Source organism: Salmo salar, chromosome ssa13 (genome assembly GCF_905237065.1).
Source record: "Salmo salar chromosome ssa13, Ssal_v3.1, whole genome shotgun sequence".
Lineage (NCBI taxonomy): Eukaryota > Metazoa > Chordata > Actinopteri > Salmoniformes > Salmonidae > Salmo > Salmo salar.
Window position 1 is genome coordinate 40,565,310 of NC_059454.1, and position 23,615 is coordinate 40,588,924.

The window sequence follows — 23,615 nt, forward strand, 5'->3', positions numbered from 1 at the left end:
CTGGGCAAATGTGGGTGGAGAGGTTAAACAGTAACCAGGCTCGTATAGAGACCAGATCTATATGACAGGCAGCTGTCGCTATAGCAACTAGATGATAGAAGCTCAAATACGGTCTGTAGACAAGTTATGTACTTCTTTCTATATTCAATATCCAAACATTTTATTAGTGTGCATTGAGTAAAGGAAGGAAGGAAGAATGGGAGTCTGCATTTGTTCAACCACGGCGAGAAAGGTGGAAGGCGGAGAGAGGGACATGAACGAGAAAGCTGGATTGGAGCATGTACAGAGGGTGTTACCGCCCCACCTCAGGCGCTGAGTGTGAATGAAGTTAATGTTTTGGTTGAAAAAAAATAATAATCCGTCCAGGTTATGCAATGCACAGACAAACACTGGACGAATACAATTTGATACAAATATCCCTGTGGATGGCAGCAAGGTGACAATGTATACAGGTCTCACACTGATATTATTACAAATTAGCGCATTTGTTTTCCTTGTGGGAACTTTCACTTTTGGTCGCTTGTATGGGTCAGTTGCTGTCCTGAAAAGGAGTTTTCCCACGGAATCAGATATCCTCTGAAAACATTGAAATGTTTATTGATTGATTAGGTGTCATAAAGTTTCACTCACAAATATTTTACGAGCATGAACATGTAATGAGGAATGACGCATGCAGTGCATATTCATCAAACTTACATTTGTGACACATACTACAAGGTAGAATATTTTGCATTAATATGAACCATTGTGGCCATGAAATAAAAGATACAAATCACTTTATATTTGCCTCCCAGTCTCTCATTGTTAATGGAGATGTACCAATTGAATTGTATAGTTCCGGAGTGTCCATTGCGCAGATATCCCAATAATTCTGACCATAAAAGCCTCATTAGTCCAGTTTTATAGCAGAGATGGACACTCTCCGGATGAATGTGGAGAATCAATGAGGTGGAAAAACATGACAGCAGAGCAGATCCCCTAGCCTCCCTTGGCCTCCTTGTTAAATAAGCACAGATGCAGGCCGGGAGCCATTTGAGAGAATATGCACAATATAGCCTGTCACTGTGTCCATTTGATAATATCTACGCTCTCATGCGTACATTAATAGACTGTACATGAATTGACATCTTACAACTATAAATGTAAGATGGGATTGATTGGCTGTTGCTAGTAACAAACGCCCATCCAAAGATAATTCGAAGAAAATCTATTCAAAGTCTCTTGAAGTCCTCCTTTTAAGACAGATAGAGGTGGAAAAGCACCCTGGAACTGTAAGGTTTATTAAAACACCCACTACTAAGTTAAACACTTTTCTTTTTATTCAAAGAATGCTTGACAGTGTTGTCATTTTCAAGCCAATCATGACCTCTAATAAGTGAATTACAATGTTGTAAAAGATAATTGGTCTACAACAGAACAAATAACAAAAATGATCTACGTCTCTAAATTTACAGTAAACATATGTATTATACAATAAAAAACAAAGAAAACAGTGAACTATAAAAGTGCTTAATTTTCAATACAAATAGCTTCGCAAAATGTCACTCGAGCCAAATAATCAACCAAAAACAGTGCAAACAGTTTGTGGACTTATCAAACACGTTGGCATAGACCTAGAAATATATTGACCTCATCTTCTCAACATTTTCAATAAAGGACATGATCAAATGAATACAACATAATTCCCTTCTGGTTTTAGGTAGCTGGGTTCTGTATGTCCTGGCCCCAAATGGAGCTTTGCAACCCAAGAGTTTATGTAGATTTAAGTTCCTTAGGCTTATAATTAGGCTGATTTCCATGCAGAGGAGAGAACTGACATCATCATGACCGGGGGGTGGGGGGGTGGGGGGGGCTGCCTAAACATCCAGTGGGTGGTGCATCAAACATTTGTTAATAATAAACACAAAAATAGTGGTACTGTAATTTAATCACAGAAACTTTTTTGTAATTTTTTGTTACTTCCAACTTTGCAAAACCAGTTATTGTTTTTTTTAATTACTATTATTATTTAGAAATTCTTCGCATCTCACACATCTTTTCTTGCAGTTGTTTTTTTTTTCATGAGATCAGTGGAATGGTTCAACAGAAACAGTTAATTATTTAAAGTCTTCCATTAAAACAGGGAAAATGTGACTGACGTCCAATATGTTTTAATATCTTTTTCGTTTCTTGGCTTTGGCTTTTGAACCAGCGGAGGAACACTGGTTTCTGTTACACGAACCTCCATATTTTGATGGACAAGCAGAGCATGGTTTGCCACTTTTGTAGGGAGCCTCTCCAACCCAGTTCCCTCTGGAAGAGCAATAAAACGTGGTTAACTACTGATCTTGTGTGTTTGTTTGTTTCCTTTTATTATTAGAGAATATTCACTTCAATATAAGGTTCTGATGAATATAGCTTGTACATTGAAAAAGAAACATGTTAATCTATAGTGGGTATATACTATAGATTTGGCTTTTTTGTGCTCAGTATAACAAGACAGCTTGCTCTTTCTATGAACAGAGAAGGATTTCTGTGTACATTACTTACTTGATAGAGTAGTTGCAAACCAGGAACACTGCTGTTCTCCAAGAGCTCCCATACACGTTCATGTTTGAGCACTTGCTGATGGCACATCCCATCCTATTGGTATTGGCCCATACCATCTGAAACAGAAAGATGCAATGTATGAATTTGTTAATGCAATGTGTAGTTCTCATGGTCAACATGATTAATTGCAGACAAGTTCTCACACACAGTCACCCAATTTCTTACCAATACAAATATCAACTATACCAGTACAGTACTTATCTTCTGTAAATAGAAGACTGTGGATAGAACACATCCCAGTCAATACGTTCACATTTAGTGCAATATCTAAGCCACACACCTGTGTATAGTGGGAACAAACTGGTCCACTGCATGTGTTGGGGTAGGAGAAGGAGTTTTTCTCATCCTGCCAGGACCTCACCAGCTCAATGACTGATCGGTATCTAGGAGAAGAAAGAGACATTTTGGGATTTTCATAAAATACCAACCTACTTCATATTTGACCAGATATACAGTAAGCCAGTGTTCTTTAGGCAGTCATTATTGAACCAAACATGGAAAGAAGAGGGACAGTTCAAAAGTACCTGCCAGAGTTGATGGACAGGTTTTGGCCCATATATCTCATGGTCTGTGAGGGTCCATGATCCCATATGCAGCGGGAGGCCCAGGAATCTGCTGATTTTGCCAGTTTCCCATCCCACACCTAAAGCATGGAGAGAGAGCAGCAGTTCAACACCTCTCAAAGATAAAAACTCATTAACCCTGCCCCTAGCATGAGGAAGGCTTTACAGATGTGCGCTGGTCCTATCTATCTATCGTCTCTTCACCACATTGTTTTACTTGTGTGTACATACTTACGTGACGCTTGACTTATTCAATTAATATACATGATTAAACGTCGACCAAAAATATTTCTAAAATTTAACTCTAGTGTAGAACAAAAACACCAAAGTTATGTTTCAGATTTGATTGAGTGTTAGTAAGCCCTGCCTTCGCATGTGTCAGTCAGTCATGCGTCAGTCCCTTGTTTTCCTGCCCTGGTACAGTAGATGTAGGGGCCTTACCATGATCTCCATGTTGGCAGCTTGAGGGAAGACCTGGGAGCGGACACTGTTGTGATAATCCAACAAGGCATTCATTTCTCTGGAGGAGATGGCTCTCCTCCTTCGGCTACGAGGCATGTTGATGCTAGTAAGATTCAGATTACTCCAGTCAGAGTCTGCCTCGTAGGCAGGTCTAGGTAGTTGGAGAAGGTCTGTCTGGTTGGATTTGGACAGAGACAGCACAGCAGCAGCTCCAGTGTAAGGCATTGACCAGAAGATGGCAGCGAAGAGGAGCTGAGCACAAGCAGCACCCATCTCTACCCTCTGGATGGGGTTGTGACAGCACATGGTTCTAGTAGTCTTCTGTTGAGTGGGGAGAGGAGGGAAAGCATGTTGAATAAATATATATTTTTTAGAAACTGTTATAAGCTACAATATTAGGAGTCAAAAGAGCAACAATTATTGGGGAGAAAGCTTCTATTAAGTCATGTTTCTAATTCCTGTGCAAAGTGTTGTCTGAACTCTATGAACATACTTATAATAATTAATTAATTCATTATACATTGATAAGTCAGAATCAAGTTTAGAGAGGAGGTCAAGAGAATACAAATGTTACATTCTTAACTGTAGTTTGTTTGTAGTTAGGCAAAAAATATACAGTAGATACTGATAGCAAAAACCTTATACAGTGACAATATACTATATCCAAATAACTATCAATATTTAATTAATATGTAAATTGTACAGTCAGAATGTTATCATGAAACTTGTTCCTTTTAACACACATAGTCTAAACTGTGAAAAATTATAGGAAGCCTATAGCTGAAACAATATTTTTACACAAGTATCTGTAATCAATATAATTATTTAATTTGACATTCTAATTCACAGTGGAAAGTTATAAATGTAATATTCTCTACTAGCATCAATGAAAATGTAAAATTACCATTCTTATTGCTTAATTAATCTCACATTTATCACGGTCTCTATTATATTAAAAAAATACAAATGCCATACACACAAAGCAGCAATGCCCCTGACCCAGACAGTACATACCTTTATCAGTTATTCAAGCCCAGCAGAGTAGAGCAGAGTAGAGCAGCCAGCTAGGAGACGAGAAGCTCAGCAGATCCACACTTAAACACTAGCCTTTGCAAACAAGAACATTTGACATATGTGGCAGGGAAATTTAACTGGGCCAACTCTCTCACAGGGTATCTGACGCACTCACAAGCCCTCCTGTCTTCTCCCTCTTCTTTTTTTTCTCTCACAGAGGGTTTCTACCCAGGGGCCAGAAAACAATTTGATATATGTTAATACACTCATTATGAAAACTCACTGCATTGACTTCCAAGCCCTGTAAAAAACACAAGAAAGATTTTCTAGTAATCATTGAAATTCTGTACATATATTTCTATATTCTGTTTCTATAGAATTCATTGCATATAAATATATCTTCTTCTCTTGTATTTTCTTGATGGCTTATATTACTTGGATTTTTTTTATCCCTGAATAATAACGTTTTTTTTAAATCAATTATACAATGAGAGTTTTCCATCAAAAGAATTTGGGGGTTGGGACATTTGAGTGATATTTCATTTGAGGGCTTAGGTCTGCCTAAAGAGCTGTATGTAATCGTAGAGCACATGCTTTGGCTGCCCCTCTATCTTCACAGTTATCCCCAAGTTGTTTTAATAAAAACACAATAGAACATTTAAATAAATAAGAAGCATGCCTCCAGGGAATGAAACGAAAAAGGGCCTGGCACTGTGGAGTCAGCGTTCAGTGGATTCCAGGCATGAAGGTTCCTAGAACCTCTGCCATTTGTAATATACTGTACCTCTCGACTACCATGGTACTGCCAAGGTACACAGCACCAACTGTCAAAACTCTACCAGCAGTGTGGGGTCAAAGAGATCGCCAAGACACTTGCCTCCTCAGTGGAGCAAATATATAATGGCAAAAGAGAGGTACAGTAACTGTCCAGTGGGAGCACTCTGATTAAATCAGTGGTATTTAGGCATTAAATCAAAAGGTTTTGATACCATATATAGTTACACATACAGTTGGCATGTCAAATGGTTACACTTGCATATTACATTTCTTTCCAGGAGACTGTCTACAGTATATAGTACATGAAGTACTGTATTGTGTGTGATGGAATAGCTTGCTTTCAAGAATCACTATACTGTACTTTAGTTTCAATAACTTTAGTTCCAATACTTCAGTTTCAAACACCATCATAGTCTAACTATTGACCACCCAAACCTCTGAATGTATGCAATGAATAATGAATGTCACAGTTGGGAAATACCTTGGATGTATGCCATGGAATCATATGGAAAAGTCTTTACTTTGTGGAAGATTCATCCACCCTCTACCCCCATGCCATGCGCAACGAAAAAGATGTTCTGTGTACAGAATGACCAGCACTCTTTAACTTTGGCATTCCAATGAGTCTTTCTCTCACTTTGAGTGGATGGGGAAAGCACAGGATTTCAGTCAAATTGGCCTAAATGCAAACTGAAATAAGTTTAGATTTTTAATCCAAATAAAAACCCATAATTTTGTCAGTCACCCAATTATCTCAAGCAAATATAATATACTTCCTGAAAAGCTTATATACTCACTATAGTATCATAAACATCCCCTTTCGACAAAATCATTCAGGTACAACCATACTGATGCCTGCTATAGGTACTATAACCAGACCTATGCCAGTGAACTGTGTGGTGACATTATTGACTCTCCCTAAACTTTGGCCCCATTGGCTCATCTTGACATCATATTTATCAGGATAAGGTAAGACCCAGATGCAGACCGTGTCGAAGTAAGAATGTTTATTACAGCAACAGAGGCAAAGGTACAGGACGGCAGCCAGGCTTAGGGTCAGGTCAGGCAGAGGTCGGAAATCCAGATGGGGCAATGGTACAGGACGGCAGGCAGGTTCAGGGTCTGGCAGCATGGTCAGGCGGGTGGGTTCAAGGTCAGGACAGACAAGGTTCAAAAACCAGGAGGGCGAGAAAAAGAGAGGCTGAGAAAAGATAGGAGCTGACAGGACAAACACTGGTAAGCTTGACAAACAAGACGAATTAGCAACAGACAAACAGAAAACACAGGTATAAGTACACAGGGGATAATGGGGAAGATGGGCGACAGCTGGGGTGGGGTGGAGACAAGCACAAAGACAGGTGAAACAGATCAGGGTGTGACAGAACGACAGGCTGGCCGATGACCCAATGAGGGTGCAGAACGCCTTCCAGAAATGGGACGAGAACTGAGCCCCCGGTCGGAGCCCATGCCCACGGGCAGTCCATGGATCCGGAAGACGTGCTGCACCATGAGCTGGACCGTCTCTTTGGCAGAGGGTAGTTTGGAGAGAGGAATGAAGTGGGTGGCTTTGGAGAACCAGACCACCACAGTCAGGATGACGGTGTTGCCATCAGATGGGGGAAGACCTGTGACAAAGTCCAGGGAGTTGTGAGATCAGAGATAGTGGGGGACAGGCAGAGGTTGGAGGACACCAGCCGGAGCTTGCCGAGGAGTTTTATTCTGTGCACAACTGTGCAAGCTGTGACAAATGTGGACATGTCCGGGACCTTGGTAGGCCACCAAAAGCGCTGTCGCACAAAGGCCAAGGTCTGACGGGCGCCTGGGTGGCGGGCCAGCCTGGAGGAGTTGGCCCACTCCAGGACTGCGGAGTGGACAGTGTCGGGAACGAACATCCGGTTATCAGGGCCGGCGCGAAGGCCGAGGAGATGAGTGGTAGAGGGTAACGGTTTTTAACCGTAATGTCGTTGAGTCCCCAGTAGTCAATGCATGGGCGCAGGGTCTTGTCCTTTTTCTCCACGAAGAAGACGCCTGCTCCGCCGGGAGAGGAAGAGGAATGGATAAATCCAGCAGCTAGGGAGTCCCCAATGTAGGTACCATAGCCTTGGTCTCCGGTCCCGACAGAAAGTACAGACGTCCCCGGGAACGGTGTGGTGCTAGGGAGAAAGTCAATCCCGCAGTCATAGGGCCGGTGCGGCAGAAACGATGTGGCCCAGGCCTTGTTGAACACCTCCCGGATGTTATGGTACTCCGCGGGAATGGCGGAGAGGTCCGGGGCACCTTCCAATTCCCCAGGAAGACGTCCCGGGGCAGGTTGTGCTGACTTCAGGCAATGGGCATAGCAGAACGGGCTCCAGCCCATGATGGCACCAGTAGACCAGTTAATGAGGGGATTGTGTCGTTGGAGCCAGGAGAATCCCAATACCACGGGAATCAGAGGGAACTTGATGAGCAGGAACTGGATCGTCTGGCATGGGGTTCCCTGACACCCGTAAGTGGATGGGAGTGGTGTTGTGAGTGACTCGGCCTGTAGACGCCAGTCCAGCGCTCTAACGTCCATGAGAATGGAGAGGGGCTGTTCAGCTCGGACGCCAGGGTAGCGTAAAAAAACTCACGTCGGCCCCAGAGTCAGTGAAAAGATATATACGTCAAGATATGTACTTTCCGAATTAATGACCTGGCAAAAAGAATAGGCCAGACAGCGTAAGAGTAGTGTGTGTACATGGGACGTCAAATTCAATAAAGCAAGCTTGAGAAAGAAGATTCTTGGTATTATAAAAATAGGTACTCCGTCTGTACAGGAGCACGACAGCATAGACTGCGAATATACAGTGCATTCAGAAAGCATTCAGACCCCTTCACTTTTTCCACATTCTGTTACATTACAGCCTTATTCTAAAATGCATTAAATCGTTTTTTCCCCTCATCCACACACACAATAACACACACACAATAACCCATAATGACAAAGCAAAAACAGGTTTTTAGAAAAGTTTGCAAATTTTATTTAAAAAATGTAAACTGAAATATCACATTTATTTTTTATTTAATAAATTTTAGAATAAGGCTGTAACGTAACAAAATGTGGAAAAAGTGAAGGGTTCTGAATACTTTCCAAATGCACTGTATATTCGCAGTCTATGCCGAGGAGTAGGGCTGATCCGAGCGTTCTGACCTCACAATGGCAGTCAAGCACCCAAGCTAACTGGCTAACGTTGGCTAGCTTGCTAGCTACTTCCAGACACAAATGAGAGAACACCTCTCTGGCCATTTTACTCGCCCTAGCAGAGCTGGTTAGGCTGTTTTCATGTTATCCAGAGCTTTGACTGTAACTGTGCTGCTGGCATCAATTTAATTAGGCTTTTTTGCCGACGTTTACTGACTCCGGCCATATTCAAATCAAATCAAATCAATTTATATAGCCCTTCTTACATCAGCTGATATCTCAAAGTGCTGTACAGAAACCCAGCCTAAAACCCCAAACAGCAAGCAATGCAGGTGTAGAAGCACGGTGGCTAGGAAAAACTCCCTAGAAAGGCTAAAACCTAGGAAGAAACCTAGAGAGGAACCAGGCTCTGAGGGGTGGCCAGTCCTCTTCTGGCTGTGCCGGGTGGAGATTATAACAGAACATGGCCAAGATGTTCAAATGTTCCATAAATGACCAGCATGGTCAAATAATAATAATCACAGTAGTTGTCGAGGATGCAACAAGTCAGCACCTCAGGAGTAAATGTCAGTTGGCTTTTCATAGCCGATCATTGAGAGTATCTCTACCGCTCCTGCTGTCTCTAGAGAGTTGAAAACAGCAGGTCTGGGACAGGTAGCACGTCCAGTGAACAGGTCAGGGTTCCATAGCCGCAGGCAGAACAGTTGAAACTGGAGCAGCAGCACGGCCAGGTGGACTGGGGACAGCAAGGAGTCATCATGCCAGGTAGTCCTGAGGCATGGTCCTAGGGCTCAGGTCCTCCGAGAGAGAGAAAGAAAGAAAGAAAGAAAGAGAGAGAATTAGAGAGAGCATACTTAAGTTCACACAGGACACCGGATAAGACAGGATAAATACTCCAGATATAACAGACTGACCCTAGCCCCCCGACACATAAACTACTGCAGCATAAATACTGGAGGCTGAGACAGGAGGGGTCAAGGGTTGTTGAGCGTTATTCTGTGCTCTGGCACACTCAGGCGAGAGTGCTCTGAAATCAGAGTAGATCGCCAGAGTGAATTTACTAACGTACCCTAAATGTTAGTCTAAAATAAATGTGAGATAATGTCTAGATGCTTTTTATAGTGGAGTTTATAAAGTTCCTGGCTGTTCTGATGAGACAGTGGATTGCGCAGTCAGATGGAACAGAGTAAATAGGCATTTAACATAATAGATTTAGCAGGTGGTAACTTGTGGAATAGACACAGCGGTTGGAATGCGGTTTTAACCAGTCGGCATTCAGGATTAGACCCACCGATTGTATAAAAATGTAATAAGCGACTACGGGCTCTATGCATTCTCTGGAAAATAATGCAGCTCCTCGGAAGGTTAGTTCTAGTCTGCTAGCACGTTGTGGAACACACATTCCACGTCGTTCATTATTTCCCATAGAACACATAGCCCCTCATTGATATATATATATATTTGCAGATAGAAATGATACACTTTCATTTTCATCAAAAACTATTTTATATCGAAGGTGTGCCATATCATTTGACGGCCTTGTAACGGCTGTCTTCGTCGTCAGATGAAACAGATAAGTCATCGTCCGAAAAGGTGGACCAATACGCAGCGGAGTGAGTGTTCATATTCAATATTTAATTAATAGAAACACTTTAAACAAAACACGAAAATGAACGACAGCCTACAGTTCTGCTAGGTACAAAACTAAACAGAAACAATTACCCACAAAACCCAAAGGAAAAACATGCTCCTTATGTGTGACTCCCAATCAGCAGCAACGAGCTTCAGCTGTGCCTGATTGGGAGCCACACACGGCCCAAAACAAAGAAATACCAAAACATAGAAAAAGGAACATAAAACACCCACCCAATGTAACACCCTGGCCTAACCAAAATAAAGAACAAAAACCCCTCTCTATGGCCAGGGCGTTACAGTACCCCCCCCAAAGGTGCGGACTCCGGCCGCAAAACCTGACTCTGAAGGGGAGGGTCCGGGTGGGCCTTCTTACGGCGGCGGCTCAGGTGCGGGACGTGGCCTCTGCTCCACCCTTGACGTCGCCCTCTTAGGTGGCGCACCTGGCCGCGCCGAAGGTCTGGTGGGCGACGCTGACTGCGCCCGGCTGGCGGGCGGCGATGGCTGCGCCCGGCTGGCGGGCGACCCTGGTTGCGCCCGGCTGGCGACCGGCGATGGTTGCGCCCGGCTGGCGGGCGACCCTGGTTGCGCCCGGCTGGCGACCAGCGATGGTTGCGCCCGGCTGGCGGGCGTCCCTGGCTGCGCCCGGCTGGCGGGCGTCCTCGGCTGCGCCCGGCTGGCGGGCGTCCCTGGCTGCGCCCGGCTGGCGGGCGGCGATGGTTGCGCCCGGCTGGCGGGCGACCCTGGCTGCGCCCGGCTGGCGGGCGTCCCTGGCGGCGCCCGGCTGGCGGGCGTCCCTGGCGGCTCCGACGGCACTGACCCAGGATTAACCAGGCTGGGGAGACATGATGGATGCCTGGCCCTGGGCACAGGCACAGGACTCACCGGGCTGGCGGGCGTCCCTGGCCACTCTGGCAGTTCAGGGCAGTCTGGCCACTCTGGCAGTTCAGCGCAGTCTGGCCACTCCGGCAGTTCAGCGCAGTCTGGCCACTCCGGCAGTTCAGCGCAGTCTGGCCTCTCTGGCGACTGTTGACTGGTGGGCAGCTCTGACGACTGTTGACTGGTGGGCAGCTCTGACGACTGTTGACTGGCGGGCAGCTCTGACGACTGTTGACTGGCGGGCAGCTCTGACGACTGTTGACTGGCGGGCAGCTCTGACGACTGTTGACTGGCGGGCAGCTCTGGCAACTGTTGACTGGCGGGCAGCTCTGGCGACTGTTGAATGGTGAGACCCACTGGAGGCCTAGTCCTGGGAGGTGGCACAGGATGGACCAGGATGGGGAGACCCACTGGAGGCCTGGTCCTGGGAGGTGGCACAGGATGGACCAGGATGGGGAGACCCACTGGAGGCCTGGTCCTGGGAGGTGGCACAGGATGGACCAGGATGGGGAGACCCACTGGAGGCCTGGTCCGAGGAGGAGGCACAGGATAAACCGGGCTGTGGGGGAGCACTGGAGTTCTGGTACGGACACTCTTTACCCACACTCCAGGCTGAATGCCCACTTTGGCCTGGCACGGGCGGAGAGCAGGCATTGGGCGAACTGGACCCTCCCAGCGCTCTGGAGACACAGTGCGCAACGCCGGCGCAGGATAACCTGGACCGAGGAGGCGCACTGGAGACCAGATGCGCTGAGCTGGCACCATCCGCCCTGGCTCGATGCCTGCACTCGCATGGCACTTGCGGGGGGCTGGTATGTAGCGCACCGGGCTTTGAACGCGCACTGGGGACACCGTGCGCTCCACAGCATAACACGGTGTCTTACCAGTACCACGCTGCTTCCGGTAAGCACGGGGAGTTGGCTTAGGTCTACCACCTGACTCCGCCAATCTCCCCGTGTGCCCCCCCCCCAAAAAATTGTGGGGCTGCCTCCCGTGTCCGTTGCGCTCCCTCTCCTCATACCAGCGCCTCTCAGCTCTCGCCGCCTCGATCTCCCACTGCGGGCGGCGATAATCCCCAGCTTGAGTCCATGGTCCTTTCCCGTCCAGGATTTCCTCCCAAGTCCATGACTCCAGATAGCTTTTCTCCTGGTGCCTCTCCTTGTGCTGCTCCTTCCTCTGCTGCTTGGTCCGTTGTTGGTGGGTAATTCTGTAACGGCTGTCTTCGTCGTCAGATGAAACAGATAAGTCATCGTCCGAAAAGGTGGACCAATACGCAGCGGAGTGAGTGTTCATATTCAATATTTAATTAATAGAAACACTTTAAACAAAACACGAAAATGAACGACAGCCTACAGTTCTGCTAGGTACAAAACTAAACAGAAACAATTACCCACAAAACCCAAAGGAAAAACATGCTCCTTATGTGTGACTCCCAATCCGCAGCAGCGAGCTTCAGCTGTGCCTGATTGGGAGCCACACACGGCCCAAAACAAAGAAATACCAAAACATAGAAAAAGGAACATAAAACACCCACCCAATGTAACACCCTGGCCTAACCAAAATAAAGAACAAAAACCCCTCTCTATGGCCAGGGCGTTACAGTACCCCCCCCAAAGGTGCGGACTCCGGCCGCAAAACCTGACTCTGAAGGGGAGGGTCCGGGTGGGCCTTCTTACGGCGGCGGCTCAGGTGCGGGACGTGGCCTCTGCTCCACCCTTGACGTCGCCCTCTTAGGTGGCGCACCTGGCCGCGCCGAAGGTCTGGTGGGCGACGCTGACTGCGCCCGGCTGGCGGGCGGCGATGGCTGCGCCCGGCTGGCGGGCGACCCTGGTTGCGCCCGGCTGGCGACCGGCGATGGTTGCGCCCGGCTGGCGGGCGACCCTGGTTGCGCCCGGCTGGCGACCGGCGATGGTTGCGCCCGGCTGGCGGGCGTCCCTGGCTGCGCCCGGCTGGCGGGCGTCCCTGGCTGCGCCCGGGTGGCGGGCGGCGATGGTTGCGCCCGGCTGGCGGGCGACCCTGGCTGCGCCCGGCTGGCGGGCGTCCCTGGCGGCGCCCGGCTGGCGGGCGTCCCTGGCGGCTCCGACGGCACTGACCCAGGATTCACCAGGCTGGGGAGACATGATGGATGCCTGGCCCTGGGCACAGGCACAGGACTCACCGGGCTGGCGGGCGTCCCTGGCCACTCTGGCAGTTCAGGGCAGTCTGGCCACTCTGGCAGTTCAGCGCAGTCTGGCCACTCCGGCAGTTCAGCGCAGTCTGGCCACTCCGGCAGTTCAGCGCAGTCTGGCCACTCCGGCAGTTCAGCGCAGTCTGGCCTCTCTGGCGACTGTTGACTGGTGGGCAGCTCTGACGACTGTTGACTGGCGGGCAGCTCTGACGACTGTTGACTGGCGGGCAGCTCTGACGACTGTTGACTGGCGGGCAGCTCTGACGACTGTTGACTGGCGGGCAGCTCTGGCAACTGTTGACTGGCGGGCAGCTCTGGCGACTGTTGAATGGTGAGACCCACTGGAGGCCTAGTCCTGGGAGGTGGCACAGGATGGACCAGGATGGGGAGACCCACTGGAGGCCTGGTCCTGGGAGGTGGCACAGGATGGACCAGGATGGGGAGACCCACTGGAGGCCTGGTCCGAGGAGGAGGCACAGGATAAACCGGGCTGTGGGGGAGCACTGGAGTTCTGGTACGGACACTCTTTACCCACACTCCAGGCTGAATGCCCACTTTGGCCTGGCACGGGCGGAGAGCAGGCATTGGGCGAACTGGACCCTCCCAGCGCTCTGGAGACACAGTGCGCAACGCCAGCGCAGGATAACCTGGACCGAGGAGGCGCACTGGAGACCATATGCGCTGAGCTGGCACCATCCGCCCTGGCTCGATGCCCGCACTCGCATGGCACTTGCGGGGGGCTGGTATGTAGCGCACCGGGCTTTGAACGCGCACTGGGGACACCGTGCGCTCCACAGCATAACACGGTGTCTTACCAGTACCACGCTGCTTCCGGTAAGCACGGGGAGTTGGCTTAGGTCTACCACCTGACTCCGCCAATCTCCCCGTGTGCCCCCCCCCAAAAAAATTGTGGGGCTGCCTCCCGTGTCCGTTGCGCTCCCTCTCCTCATACCAGCGCCTCTCAGCTCTCGCCGCCTCGATCTCCCACTGCGGGCGGCGATAATCCCCAGCTTGAGTCCATGGTCCTTTCCCGTCCAGGATTTCCCCCCAAGTCCATGACTCCAGATAGCTTTTCTCCTGGTGCCTCTCCTTGTGCTGCTCCTTCCTCTGCTGCTTGGTCCGTTGTTGGTGGGTAATTCTGTAACGGCTGTCTTCGTCGTCAGATGAAACAGATAAGTCATCGTCCGAAAAGGTGGACCAATACGCAGCGGAGTGAGTGTTCATATTCAATATTTAATTAATAGAAACACTTTAAACAAAACACGAAAATGAACGACAGCCTACAGTTCTGCTAGGTACAAAACTAAACAGAAACAATTACCCACAAAACCCAAAGGAAAAACATGCTCCTTATGTGTGACTCCCAATCAGCAGCAACGAGCTTCAGCTGTGCCTGATTGGGAGCCACACACGGCCCAAAACAAAGAAATACCAAAACATAGAAAAAGGAACATAAAACACCCACCCAATGTAACACCCTGGCCTAACCAAAATAAAGAACAAAAAACCCCTCTCTATGGCCAGGGCGTTACAGGCCTACACATGCGCAGTTTGGAGCGAGATGACCGTTAGACCCGATGAAGCCAACGTTGCCATGACATCGCCTTCTTCTTCACATTGTATCTGACACTCTGATGAAGGCGTTAGCCAATACGCGTTGGTGTATTTTAATTATGACTTAGTCCACACATTAAAGGCTTTTTGTAACTTGCAAACTCACAGGAGTGCCTGGACTTAGATTATTTAGTGCCACTTAGCACATATTTGTGGTTATACATTTTCCTTTTGCTTTTCTAGACATGTCTTTTTGGTGTTTTTTTTGTTGTTGTGGTTTTGTGGTTACAAAACATCCTTGCTTGTTTGAATGGCTTGCAATGAAAAACTAAATTTAATTTAGTTCCAAACAGCAGCATGATTAAATAACAGACATGGACCTATTGGTCACTCAGTGCTGTGTAACAAAGATACAGTTACTGCTGCACACCATTTTTACACTATCAGCTTTTTCCATTTACACAGCCTGATAACAGTTTGATTATCGTTAGAGTTCCATCAATGGCATTTTTTGGTGTTGGTTATGGTAGAATGATGGATGACCATGAGTACCCAGGAGTGCCAGGTCTACAATTGACAACATACATGTATATATAGCAACAAGCACATCCATGTCAGTTCTACCACATAAACTCAGCAAAAAAATAAACGTCCTCTCACTGTCAACTGCATTTATTTTCAGCAAACTTAACATGTGTAAATATTTGTATGAACATAACAAGATTCAACAACTGAGACATAAACTGAACAAGTTCCACAGACATGTGACTAACAGAAATTGAATAACGTGTCCCTGAACAAAGGGTGGGTCAAAATCAAAAGTAACAGTCAGTATCTGGTGTGGCCACCAGCTGCATTAAGTACTGCAGTGCATCTACTCCTCATGGACTGCACCAGATTTGCCAGTTCTTGCTGTGAGATGTTACCCTACTCTTCCACCAAGGCACCTGCAAGTTCCCGGACATTTCTGGGGGGGGGGGAATGTCCCTAGCCCTCACCCTCCGATCCAACAGGTCCCAGACGTGCTCAATGGGATTGAGATCCGGGCTCTTCGCTGGCCATGGCAGAATCCTGTCTTGCAGGACATCACGCACAGAACGAGCAGTATGGCTGGTGGCGTTGTCATGCTGGAGGGTCATGTCAGGATGAGCCTGTAGGAAGGGTACCACATAAGGGAGGAGGATGTCTTCCCTGTAACGCACAGCGTTGAGATTGCCTGCAATGACAACAAGCTCAGTCCGATGGTTGCTGTGACACACCGCCCCAGACCATGACGAACCCTCCACCTCCAAGTCGATCCCGCTCCAGAGTACAGGCCTTGGTGTAACGCTCATTCCCAGAGTACAGGCCTTGGTGTAACGCGAATCTGACCATCACCCCTGTTGAGACAAAACCATGACTCGTCAGTGAAGAGGACTTTTTGCCAGTCCTGTCTGGTCCAGCGACGGTGGGTTTGTACCCATAGGCGATGTTGTTGCCGGTGATGTCTGGTGAGGACCTACCTTACAACAGGCCTACAAGCCCTCAGTCCAGCCTCTCTCAGCCTATTGCAGACAGTCTGTGCACTGATGGAGGGATTGTGCGTTCCTGGTGTAACTCGGGCAGTTATTGTTGCCATCCTGTACCTGTCCCGCAGGTGTGATGTTCGGATGTACCGATCCTGTGCAGGTGTTGTTACACGTGGTCTGCCACTGCGAGGACGTTCAGCTGTCCGTCCTGTCTCCCTGTAGCGCTGTCTTTGGCGTCTCATAGTACGGACATTGCAATTTATTGCCCTGGCCACATCTGCAGTCCTCATGCGTCCTTGCAGCATGCCTAAGGCACGTTCACACAGATGAGCAGGGACCCTGGGCATCTTTCTTTTGGTGTTTTTCAGAGTCAGTAGAAAGGCTTCTTTAATGTCCTAAGTTTTCATAACTGTGACCTTAATTGCCTACCGTCTGTAAGCTGTTAGTGTCTTAACGACCGTTCTTCAGATGCGTGTTCATTAATTGGTTATGGTTCATTGAACAAGCGTGGGAAACAGTGTTTAAACCCTTTACAATGAAGATCTGTGAAGTTATTTGGATTTTTACGAATTATCTTTGAAAGACAGGGTCCTGAAAAAGGGACGTTTATTTTTTTGCTGAGTTTAGTTACCAGTTCTGTCATCACACATCAAAGGAGAGGAAAAATGTTGAGAGGCAATATAAAGTGGATCCTTCAAACCCGCGCAGTAGTAGCCTATGGAACTAGAAATGTTGGGTGATGGTGTTATTGGTGTGTTTGTGTATAATGTAGGCTACAAGCTTGTGGGAAAAGGTCCTTCTCAGACAATAAACGTATTCCCTCAGTCAGTACATATGAGCAGTCTCTGCGTGAAGCCCGTCATTTAGCATAAATACAAGAAAGGCCTGCTCTCGCTACTCCTGCTGCTGCCATGTAACGAGCCGTTTGGTTTTTCATGTCAGCAAACTTTGTCCAAACTTTGTTTTGGCAGCCAAAAAACAAATTTACCCAGTGATGTAGCAGTGAGATTTTCCCGGACCGACTGGTGATACATAGAGGGACTGAGGGAGACAGTGACAATTGGATCGGCATTCCTGACGGAATTTACAGGAATTGAAAGAATTGAAAACTCTGCTTTCTAGCATAAACTTTCAGGCAGGCATTTAGCCACAATGAATGGTTTAACAGGTGTTAAGAAGGTCCAAAAATGACAATGTTATAGAACATAATCCTTTGCACACAATGAGGCCTACCTCTGGAACGTTTGTCTACGTTTTACGTACGTCAGTAACCTTTAGAAAGACAAGACACTGTTATTCCCAACACCGCAAGTAGGAAACAGTGTGGTAGTGTGTGTGTTAAAACTGACCTCAGAAATGTAAATGGTTGTTACAAACATTGTAGAGAGTTAACTATGTTAAAGGCTACATTTTTAATGGACTTGAAATAATCAGCATCATTTTAGGCTATAATGTGTATCAGACCTGGGTCAAATACATTATGTCAAATACTTCAAATAATTGAGCTGTGCTTGATTTAGTTGGCCTCATACAATGGAACCAACAGAATAGTCCCAAAACTGTGTGAAATTAATTTATCATTGGTTCTTGGTGGCACATACTGCTAAAGCGGTTTCGAGCACCCCTCGCATAATACTTCTAGAGCGGCAGGTAGCCTAGTGGTTGGAGCTTTGGGCCATTAACCGTGAGTTTGCTGGTTCGAGTACCTAAGCTGACAAGGTAAAAAATCTGTTGAAAAATCTGTCTATGTGCCCTTGAGCAAGACACTCAACCCTAATTAGCTTCACAGGTGCAGTACTATAGCTGACACTGTGAAACTGCACCTATCAGATGTAAATGACAATATATATATATATATATTGTGTATATAACTACACAATCCCTAAGGCTAAAAGGACCACTCTTTTAAAAGATTGTGTCATTTAGTAGTCAAATAGGCGATCCCCTGAAAAACCAATGAATAATGCCAGGCACTAATTCTGGTAGACCTGGGCCCAAATTATTAGAACTATTTCAAATACTTTGAGAGTTTACTTTAGCCTGTCTGGAGTGGCAGGTGGGCGAGGTTTGCACTTTCGGGTGTCCTCCATTTGTTCCATTGCAACTGACAAGCTCAATTAAGCACAGCTCAAGTATTTGAAATGATTTTGAATACTATTTGAACCCAGGTCTGGACTGGTGATTTATGGTTTGGAACTCTGCTGAAGCATGGCTAACTGTCCAATAAATCTGACCAGACCTTTCTTCAGGAAAGCTTGAAGTGGGTCGGCCTGAAGCCTGGGAGGATGAACCCTAGACCAAACAATCAGGCCAGAGACAATCCCACCCCCTGGGCTTGCAATATGACATCATCTGTCTGGGTCTAGACAGAGCTGACTGTGGCCTTGCATACAAAAGCACACTGTGACCTCGTAGTGTCTAGGTAGTGCCAAAGGCACGGAACAGAAAATCACTGCACACTGAATGGCCCCCGTATTTACCTTTAGGGAACATAAAATAAACCTTACAAAAACTGTATTTGAGGTCCCTTAGCCACAGCATTCAATTGTTAGCCTGCTCTCTCCTCTTCACCCTGGCTACATCAGCAGCTGGTGCCTTCAGGAAAGGTCCCACCTCTGTCACAGCAGACACTCAACAGTCTCTAGAATGTAGCCTACAGCATAATATATATTCCAAGCAAGGTGCACAAATAGAGAAACAAACTTGGTAGTAGTACTAGGTAGACATGTTGCTGCCTAACAAAATAAATCAGGGAAGACTGAGGCAAAGAGTGGTATGCTTTTTTAAAAGTCAATAAACACATGGACAGTAAAATATACGGTAACCATCATGCCTGTGGGGGAATGCCTGTAGAGTTGGCACACTATGAGGTCAAGTCAGGTGAGTTTGTTTAAAAAATGGACTGTCTGAGTATTGTACTCCGGGAACGTACAGACTCTCTTGATCATTGGTGTTGCTACCATGATGTTGTCATGTTGTGTTGCTACCATTCTGTGTTGTTATGTGTTTCTGCCATGCTATGTTGTCTTAGGTCTCTCTTTATGTAGTGTTGTCTCTCTTGTTGTGATGTGTGTTTTGTCCTATATTTTTATTTCATTTTTAATCCCAGCTCCCTTCCCTGCAGGAGGCCTTTTGGTAGGCCGTCATTGTAAATAAGAATTTGTTCTTAACTGACTTGCCTAGTTAAATAAAGCTTAAATAAATAAAACAAATTAAAATCATTGGGCCAAGTTGTCTGCAGGACAGCATCAAATGTTTCACTTCCTGCACTGGATTTGGAAACAGGAGACAAAGGGCTGTGAGACATGGGTTTGATCCTAGACACATGAAAAGTGGGATGTATACGGAGGGTACGGGGCAACAGAAGACGAACAGCAGAGGGGCTAATGATTTTGGAGATGGGGCAAGGGCCAATAAATCAGGGGGAGATTTTGCGGGACTCCACCGAGAGGGACAGATCTCGGAAAGCCTGAGATGATACCGGGGAGCCGGGGTCCGGTGGCAGTCCACCTGTCGTCGATACCTGGAGGTGGTCTTGAGAAGAGCCGACCAGACCCTCTTCCAGGTACGACGACAGCGGCGGACAAACATCTGGGCCGAGGGTATGCCAACCTCTTCCTCTTGCTCAGGGAAGAGAGGGGGCTGATAACCCGGGGAACACTCAAAGGGTGAGAGACCCTAGAGAGACCAGAGCAAGGAAGGGTGTTGCGGGCATATTCAACCCACACTAGTTACTGGCTCCAGGTGGTGGGGTTTGGCGCAGACCAGGCAGCGAGTCGTCATCTCCAGGTCTTGGTTAGCCCACTCTGGCTGGCCGTTGGACTGGCGTTGGAACCCTGAAGACAGGCTGGCCGAGGACCCAATGAGTGTGCAGAACGCCTTCCAGAACCGGGACGAGAACTGAGGACCCCGGTTGGAGACCATGTCCACTGGGAGTCCATGGATCCGGAAGACGTGATGCACCATGAGCTGGGCTGTCTCTTTGGCAGAGGGTAGCTTGGGGAGGGGAATGAAGTGGGCGGCTTTGGAAAACCGGTCCACTACTGTCTGGATGGCGGTGTTGCCATCAGACGGGGGGAGGCCCGTGACAAAGTCCAGGGATATGTGAGTGTGAGGCCAGGGACGGTGAAGAACAGGCAGAGGTTGAAGGAGACCAGCCGGAGCTTGCCGGGGAGTCTTGTTCTGCACACAGATCATGCATGCGGCGACGAACACAGAGACGTCAGGAACCATGGTCGGCCACCAAAAGCGTGGTCACACAAAGCTGGGTTGGGAATGCTGCACCTCACGAACATGCTTCTCTATTCCCCAGCTGAGTGCCATCGCAAGGATGGTCTCGGGTTCTGGGGGCGTAGCGTGGGGCTATAGCGGCATGACAGCACATCCGGCTTGACATTCTTGGATCCCGGTCGGAATGAGAGGGAGAAGTTGAACCGGGTGAAAAGCAGGGCCCACCTAGCTTGCCTGGAATTGAGATGCTTGGTGGTGCGGAGATATTCCAGGTTCTTGTGGTCTGTCCACACAATGAACGGATGTTCCGCCCCCTCCAGCCAGTGCCTCCAATGCCATCTTCACCGCGAGAAGCTCACAATTCCCCACATTGTAGTTCCTCTCTGTGGCATTGAGGTGATGGGAGAAGAAGGCATAGGGATGTTACTTGAGGTCCAGGGCAAAACGCTGGGACTGGACAGCCCCCACTCCGACATCTGAAGCATCGGCCTCCACCACAAACTGGCGAGATGGGTCAGGATGAACCAAGATGGGAGCTGTGGTGAAACGATGTTTGAGATCCCGGAACGCCTGGTTAGCAGCGGGGGACCACGTGAGCGGAACCTTGGGAGAGGTGAGTGCAGACAGGGAGGAAGCCAGGGTGCTGTAACTCCGGATAAAGTGGCGATAAAAGTTGACGAATCCCAGGAAACATTGCAGTTGCTCTCTGGACGTAGGCTGGGGCCAGTCCACCACTGCTCTCACCTTCCCGGGATCCACCTGTACACTCCCTGCAGTGATGATGTAACCCAGGAAGGGGATGGTGGAGCGATGGAACTCACACTTCTCTGCTTTCACAAAAAGCTGGTTCTCCGGGAGGCACGTGGGGCACGTGGGAGGCACGTGGGGCACGTGTTCTTGGGTGGAACGGGAGTAAATGAGGATGTTGTCAAGGTACGTCATTCACCAAAGCCTGGAACCCAGCAGCGTTGGTAAGCCCAAATGGCATGACCAGATACTCGTAGTGACCGCTGGCCATGTTGAAAGCAGTCTTCCACTCGTCCCCTTCCCGTATCCGCACCAGGTGGTAGGTGTTCCATAGGTCCAACTTGTAGAACACGGTGGCCACCTGGAGAGGCACGAAGGCCGGGGAGATGAGTGGTAGTGGGTAGCGGTTCTTCACTGTGATGTCGTTGAGGCCCCGGTAGTCGATGCACGGTGCAGGGTTTTGTCCTTCTTCTCCACAAAGAAGAACTCTGCACTGGCAGTGTAGACAGAAGGATGGATGAACCCTGCAGCTAGGGAGTCCTCAATGTAGGTCTCCATAGCCTTGGTCTCTGGACCCGACAGAGAGTATAGTCATCCCCAGGGCGGAGTGGTGCCTGGGAGAAGGTTGATCCTGCAGTCATAGGGTCGGTGCGGCGGAAACAAAGTGTCCCCAGCCTTACTGAACACCTCCCGGAAGTTCTGGCACTCCGCGGGAATGGCGGAGAGGTCCGGGGCAACTTCCAAGCCCCAGGAAGACATCTCGGGGCAGGCTGCGCTGACTTCAGGCAATGAGCGTGGCAGAATGGGCTCCTGCCCATGATGGCACCAGCAGACCAGTCAATAAGAGGATTGTGTCGCTGGAGCCAAGAGAATCCCAGTACCATGGGATCCTGAGGAGACTTAATAAGCAGGAATTGGATCGTCTCGCTGTGGTTCCCTGATACACGTAGGTTGATGGGAGTGGCATTGTGGGTGACCCAGCCTATAGAGCCTATAGTGGGTGACCCAGCCTATAGAGCGCCCGTCCAGCTTGGACACCAGGGTAGCATCCATTAAGCTCTCATCGGCCCTAGTGTTGATGAGTTCCTGTTAGAGATTTTGACTGGTTCACCCACAGCAAGATGGCATGAAAAGGGGTATAAGTAAGGGGAGAAGAAAAGTTCTCTGAATGGCCCACCAGATCACTCGCTCCTATCGGTGAGCCTGGTCTTTTAGTGGACAGGTGGCCACGAAATGACCAGTAGTTCCGCAACTCTTCGTGTGAAGCCTGTATAGCTGTTCGGCTGGGGACAGCCTAGCTCTGCCTAGTTGCATTGGCTTAGGAAGAGGTGAATTGGCAGATTTCGGAGACTCTCGGGGGAACTCGGGTAGCCTCAGGTTCTCTCGGCAATGAAGCCGTCGGGGACTTCCGGGATGTCTCGGAGGCGAGGTGGAAGCCTTGGGCGAATGAGTGAAATCGAACCTCCTCTCCTTCCTTCGCTCCCATAGTCGCCCATCAATCTGAATGGTCAAGGCAATGAGCAAGGATGTTGGGGATGTTGTGACAATGGTACAGAACAGCAGGCAGGCTTAGGGTCAGGGCAGGCAGAATAGTCAAAACCGGGAAAAGTATAAAACAGGAACTAGAAAAAGACAGGAGCAAGGGGAAAACGCTGGTAGGCTTGATGAACAAAATGAACTGGCAACAGACAAACAGAGAACACAGGTATAAATACACTGGGGATAATGGGGAAGATGGGCGACACCTGGAGGGGGTGGTGGAGACAAGCACAAAGACAAGGGAAACAGATCAGGGTGTGATAGCAACGATACTGTAGAAGCCGCCTGCTCTTGCTTGGCAAACATATGGATCCATCCAACATGTGTTAACTCTGGCTGCTCACCAATCCAGAAAATATTACATTGACAAATGATCCGAAATTACTTAACTAAACCCAAGCCAGGTATCAGTACCACCTTTATCATTCTGCTAAGGACACAGGGTTTGGCTGGAAAGTTTAGACTACAATGGCCTCTGAACAATTGCAAAGTAGGTGTAGTAAAGGTGGCAGGTAGCCTAGCAGTTAAGAGCATTGAGCCAGTAACTGGAAGGTCGTTGGTTCAAATCCATGAACCGACTAGGTGAAAAATCTGTTGACGCAAGACACTTAACCCTAATTTCTCCTGTAAATTGTTCTGGATTAAAGCTTCTGCTACATGTAAAGTAGATTAATCTCACTGTCAAACAGAAATGTCAATCTCAAACTTTGGTGTCTGTTATAATGTGCAACACATAAAAAAATATCCATATGTAACGAATCCCACCGAAGGTGGCTCCCCTGCCTGCTCGG

The 23,615-nt window shown here is 48.1% G+C and overlaps 1 protein-coding gene across 1 annotated transcript; it reads right to left on the reverse strand.

Annotated features, from left to right (window-relative positions):
• Nucleotides 1-1,694: 1,694 nt before the first annotated feature.
• r3hdml (R3H domain containing-like) lies at nucleotides 1,695-4,766 on the reverse strand. The gene is made up of 6 exons (XM_014135988.2): nucleotides 4,629-4,766; nucleotides 3,594-3,935; nucleotides 3,114-3,232; nucleotides 2,870-2,972; nucleotides 2,530-2,645; nucleotides 1,695-2,292 (listed from the first exon to the last, which is right to left on the reverse strand). Exons 2-6 carry the CDS (start codon nucleotides 3,918-3,920, stop codon nucleotides 2,151-2,153), a joined length of 807 nt encoding a protein of 268 aa, XP_013991463.1. The 5' UTR covers nucleotides 3,921-3,935; nucleotides 4,629-4,766; the 3' UTR covers nucleotides 1,695-2,150.
• Nucleotides 4,767-23,615: the final 18,849 nt, after the last annotated feature.

Coding starts and splice junctions, on each gene's coding strand:
- r3hdml (XM_014135988.2), bottom strand. CDS start 3,920: ATGTGCTGTCACAACCCCATCCAGAGGGTAGAGATGGGTGCTGCTTGT. Junction 2,646..2,869: donor TTTGTTCCCACTATACACAG/GTGTGTGGCTTA, acceptor TTTCTGTTTCAG/ATGGTATGGGCCAATACCAA. Junction 2,293..2,529: donor GTTTGCAACTACTCTATCAA/GTAAGTAATGTA, acceptor TTGCTCTTCCAG/AGGGAACTGGGTTGGAGAGG.